Below are 4,933 nucleotides of genomic sequence, written 5' to 3'. Positions count from 1 at the left end.
ATAAATAAATAAATAAATTCAGACAAATAAGCATCAGCAATAGCAAAACAGGTGCCTTTTTGAAGATTTAATACTGGTATTAACAAACCTGCTTTATTGTCATGCCATGCTGCAAGTTCAGTCGATGAGCTTGCGTGAGGGTCCTTAGATCCCAGATGAATCCCTCACAACTTGCGACAGAGAGACAAAAGTTTCCATCAGAGCTAAATGAAACTTGAGTGGGAGGTTCAGTATGTCCAATAAGGGAACCAAACTGATGGTTGGTCTCTGAAAATTAACATTGTACATGAATTATTAGACCTTTTCAATTCTCAGCATCTGAAGAGGGAAACTGGAAATCAGGACCGGAACCAGTTTTAAAACTGACACGCTGTTGAAGTACAAGATTCTAACAAGGTTCTAGTGCTGATTTCTTTTCTTTTTGTCCTTATATGGCCTATGCATATGCCGAGAGCGGATAAGGTATATTGTGATTGAATCAAGAGAAAACTTCAAGTTTCAGTTGAAACAAAGAAGTGAGGAAATTTCCACTCACCCACATTCAAAATTTGCAAATTTTGTTCCTTGCTCCCAACCAACAGCTCAGCTTTTTTATGCGGGTGAAATGAAAGGAGGCTGACTGAAAAGTCCTTTCCTAAAGGCCAGAACCTAACAAGGAAAAGATGGAGATATTTGAAAATGGTGAATGAAACATCTACTTAAGGTGGATGAATGGTACACTTACATGCAGTTGCCAAGATCTACAATGAATAAGTTCCCACGGTGGTCAGCTAGGGCAAGCAAATCATCACAAGAACTAAATGATGCCAACAGGAAACGAGTTCGACGAATGTCTCCGGTAGGTCCTGGCGTTGTATGGTGAACTTTAAGAAGAAGGCTATATACAAGAGGAAACCAATTTTAATAAGTTAATGATGTATAAATAAATTGAAGAAGGAAAAGAAAGGATATGCACAGAACTCAATTTACCCATCTTGTCGATTGACCTTCTTTTCATAACGCTGCTTGAACACAGGCGTTTGCAAGTCTGATGCTGATTTCATCTTGTGCTTGTGCTTTGTGTATGTTTGTTTACATCAACAAACTGTCAAGGTGCCATAACCTGTACTCATGCAGTTTAAAATACCTCACATCATAAATCCTTTACATGACAGTTGATATCAAAATTAGAAGACAAATTTTGATGGGAAAGATACACTGAAAACACTAAGTACAAGATTTTCTTGCGTTCAGTGTGTTCTGCCGGTATTCTGAAGGACAATCGTTTCTTGGTTTTACCGCTCTCCGCCGGTAGTGGAGGAAGGGAAAAGGGGAGGAGGGGGAGGAGGGGGAGGGAGGTAAGGGGTAAGGGGTAAGGGAGGTGAGGGCAGGAAATCAGAAATAGAGGGAAATAGGAAATATGAACTTCGATGAACAGAACGCAAAACACAACTTTATTTGCAAATTGTAGACAGGAGAGAGATTAAGTCAGGATACAAAAGTACACAACATACATAACACAAAAGTCTAATGGTCCATCAAGCATAAAATACTTTATTCCTTTAACACGTTGAGTGCGGCGGGGGTAGGCAATCCTATGTTATTGTGACCCACGGTGTGGGTCACGCCGCACTGAACGTGTTAAATGAAAAGGATCAAAACTCAAAACAGCACAGTTAAGGCGGGCCGTTTTTCTTTCAATTGTTTCAATGGTTCCTCCCACACTGCCTTACTGTCTCCACATCCGTAACTTTTTATCTCTAACGTGCATAATTTAGGCATGGCTCCACCCACAATGGATTTAACAGTCAATGGTGCCAGTCGAACAAATGGGCTTTCTTGGAAAAATATATAGAACTCCAACAAAGAGAATTTTTGGACCTCTTTGCATTTGTTGATGAGGGCCTGCATTAGATTACAATAATTTGCTGGATTTGACGTTGCTGTGATGGTAAAGTTCTTCAAATTACCCAGTAGAGGTGCTGTTGAAACAAAGTGCTCATCAACCCTACTATTAGGATTTGAGTGCTCCTGAAAATGGTCAAAAAATAAAATTAGGCCAGTGTAATGCAATACAATACTGCATGTCTCTTTTAGTGACTACACATACCTCCAGCGAATATAACTCAAGAGAGTGAACCTTCTTGAGGTCTTTGAAATGTTCAAGATTTTTTAAGCAAGGTAGATTAAGACTCTCAAGGTTTTGGCATTGTTTCAAGGCCTTCATTGTCTTCAAGCCACCGTTGTGCCCAGCCCTAAAAACTTGGAGGGTACTAGTGGCAGCAGACACCATTAGAGCAGCCAAATCATCGTTGAAGTAGCTCTCTCCCTCAATTTCTAGCGCACTGAGTTTCCATGAACCAGGGGGAGGAGAGGGTACAGACCTTATGAGGGGCTTGGCATGGATAAGCTCCAGGCTCTTCAGGGAAGTCATTTGAAGCAGGGAAGAGTAAACTATGTGGTCCAATTCTCTGATGAAGAAAGGGAAAGGATCCATAATTTCACATCCACATAACTATAATATCTATAGTTCAAGAATATTTGATTGATTACTTACTCATACCACTGTTCAATGTCACCAAACTCCCATATCTCGTTGAATTCCAGGGAGAGGTGCTTCAGGCAAGGAAGATCTATTAATGCTTTCATTATCTCTGAAAGCTTAATTTTCACATTTTCGAGTTGATCCCACGAGCCCACTTTATCAACCTCCACATTATGTAACATCACACTACTTAGTGTTTCTCTGTTTGCAATGATAAGATCAAGAAGACCTATTAACAAGTAAAACATTTACTCTCATTTTCGTAAACTTGTTTCATATGTGTTACAATATTGCATAATGCTCTTGACATACCCTCAAAGTAAGTATTACAGCAAAGAGAGGCTAATCCTATGTTTCGTTGAAAGTTGGCACCAGCCTTCTTGTTAATAACTTTAGTGGTTGGCCACGACGATGTATCTTCATTGGCGGCCTCTTCAGCCTCAACAACTTCCACGGGAACTTTAGATAAATTTAAGGAACTAAGGTAGGGCACCTCATTCAATGTTTTGACAAAGCTATTTTAGAAACAATTAAAGCATAAGTCATTGAAACTTTGGATATTCAAATATACAGTCACAATACACACAAAATAACTTACTCCTTCACGTATGTTTCGTTGTCCTTCTGTTTCTCATCAAAGATCAGGCCCCTTCCCTTCCAAACATACTTATCTTGGGCTAGCCTGCTCCACCTGCTGCAGACTCTCGGCACCTCATTTAGCAGATGATCCATGTCAATCTTCTTCAAGAAAAGGACCATGATCTCATCTGGCAGCCTGTTGATTAGGCACTTGTCTTCCTGTGAAAGTAAGAAAACCAAAACTTAAGAATAATCTTGGAAGTGAAAGTGGAGCATATGCCAGATTGCATGTATGGACTCGTTGCAAAGTGATATAAACTACTTGTTGATAAATATTGCTAACAGGACAATTACAATCATTTAACAATGATAAAAGTACCTCAATAGCTTCCATTGTCTCGTCATCTGTATGTATCTTCTTGGTGCTTGACATGATCAGCCTTCAGCCTTCAGCCGGCAGCAGACGAGGATCCTCCAGTTGTTGTTGATATGCAAACCAAGCGCTTGTAACCGGACACCGGTACCGTTATGGCGGTGGCGGCTGTTCATGTTTCGCACAGTTTTCAGTCATGCCGTCTCTGTCCCACCTGTTGGCAAAGCCCCACGAGTGCGAAAAGGACGGAGTTAGGAAAACACGGTGTGGAATCAACAAAGGCAGGGAGTAGTGCCTGACTGCTGGAGATACTTTGCGCGGTGAAGGTGACTACCCCGCCCCACATGCCAATGTAAGATTTCGTTAGGTCGCTGCGCTAGCTATCTTTTCAACAACAACACCGCTGTGTCAGTCGGTTCTCTTACCTTCGTTAACGCTCACGTGGCGTCGGAAATCCAAACCACGTATGTGGCTTTGTGAAGAGTTTGTTTTCTTTTTAATTGAACAGGTAAGTCGATGTGAAACACCACGTAACTCTAACCTATGCCTTTAAATAAGCTATTTCAGAGAAATGGAGAAGAACAGCACGAATAACAAGGAGGCCTGTGATTCGTCGCTCAGTTGGAGGGGGGAAACCGGGCGACGAATCACGGGCCACCTTGTTATTCGTGCTGTTCTTCTTTCCCATTTCTCTGAAATAGCTTATTGTTCCCCTCCCCCCAGTTCTCTCTTATTCTAAAGGACACTCATAAAGATGGTGTGCTCAACGGAATATTGTTTCTGCAGGGCATATACTAGAGCGATAACACAATACTATATGACACAGTAGTCTCACCCTTCGCTACAAACTTATTCCCAGGTCTTCAATGTTCCCCCGGGCTCTCTGCCCGACCAATAACTTCACCCTCCTGCGACTGATCGAGCAACAAGACAACAACAGCAGGTGAGCAGCTTGGTTTCTTCCAGAAAGTACGTCCGTCATTCGCCGTTGCAAAACTGTTAAGTTGCGCCACTGTTGGCTATCATAGCGCCTTGCACGTAGGCAACATATCGCCTGCGATGCATGCGTGTACTGCGGGGTGGCCCACCCGGAATGTCGCAGGCGCCGAGCTCCCGCAAATTGCCGAATTAATCTGAGAAAAACGGATGTACTTTCTGGACGATCCGTGTTGAGTCAGTGTAGCCCGTGGTTGTGGCATGGGTACTCAATACAGGTGCTTGCGACACGGCGGGCCCACCGCGGATGGTGCTCGGAGTGCCGTGCGGCTGCCGCGCCCGCGTGCTGGGGGGGGCGAGCACGAGCACGACGTCCAGCCCAACAAGAGAGCACTGCAGCGCCACCTGCAGGGCGTGCTGCGGCATGCGGCAGACCGGCTAGAGGACCTGCAGGATCTCTGCCGGGGCGAGCAGGTCGTCCAGGCCCTCACTCTGCTCACGGCCGAGGCGTGCAACCTGAC

General features: G+C 43.7%; 2 protein-coding genes across 2 annotated transcripts in view; both read right to left on the bottom strand.

Annotated features, from left to right (window-relative positions):
- LOC113207288 (TBC1 domain family member 31) overlaps positions 1–1,304 on the bottom strand; it is a 13,556-nt gene extending 12,252 nt beyond the window's left edge. The window contains exons 1-4 of the mRNA XM_026423788.2: positions 970–1,304; positions 725–877; positions 536–648; positions 89–267 (exon numbers count right to left, since the gene is read on the bottom strand). Of these exons, the coding sequence (XP_026279573.2) occupies positions 89–267; positions 536–648; positions 725–877; positions 970–1,043 (519 nt within the window). The 5' untranslated portion in view covers positions 1,044–1,304. The remainder of the gene's footprint in view (positions 1–88; positions 268–535; positions 649–724; positions 878–969) is intronic.
- A 106-nt stretch (positions 1,305–1,410) lies between these two features.
- On the bottom strand, positions 1,411–3,965 carry LOC113207295 (uncharacterized). Its single transcript, XM_026423803.2, has 6 exons — positions 3,483–3,965; positions 3,123–3,322; positions 2,837–3,039; positions 2,537–2,753; positions 2,090–2,450; positions 1,411–2,010 (listed from the first exon to the last, which is right to left on the bottom strand). The coding sequence occupies exons 1-6, from the start codon at positions 3,534–3,536 to the stop codon at positions 1,642–1,644; spliced, it is 1,404 nt and encodes a 467-aa protein (XP_026279588.1). The 5' UTR covers positions 3,537–3,965; the 3' UTR covers positions 1,411–1,641.
- Between the last annotated feature and the right edge of the window lie 968 nt (positions 3,966–4,933).

The sequence above is a fragment of the Frankliniella occidentalis genome, unplaced genomic scaffold (genome assembly GCF_000697945.3).
Source record: "Frankliniella occidentalis isolate FOCC.00 unplaced genomic scaffold, Focc_3.1 Scaffold115, whole genome shotgun sequence".
NCBI classification, from domain to species: domain Eukaryota; kingdom Metazoa; phylum Arthropoda; class Insecta; order Thysanoptera; family Thripidae; genus Frankliniella; species Frankliniella occidentalis.
The sequence above is the reverse complement of the archived record's forward strand: the minus strand, read 5'-3'. Positions and strand labels throughout refer to the sequence as shown.

Excerpts from the sequence above, each read along its gene's own strand:
- LOC113207295 (XM_026423803.2), bottom strand. The coding sequence starts at position 3,536 with ATGTCAAGCACCAAGAAGATACATACAGATGACGAGACAATGGAAGCT. Across the intron at positions 2,451-2,536 it reads GACATTGAACAGTGGTATGA|AGAATTGGACCACATAGTTT; the intron begins GTAAGTAATCAA and ends TTTCTTCATCAG. Across the intron at positions 2,011-2,089 it reads TTGAGTTATATTCGCTGGAG|GAGCACTCAAATCCTAATAG; the intron begins GTATGTGTAGTC and ends GACCATTTTCAG.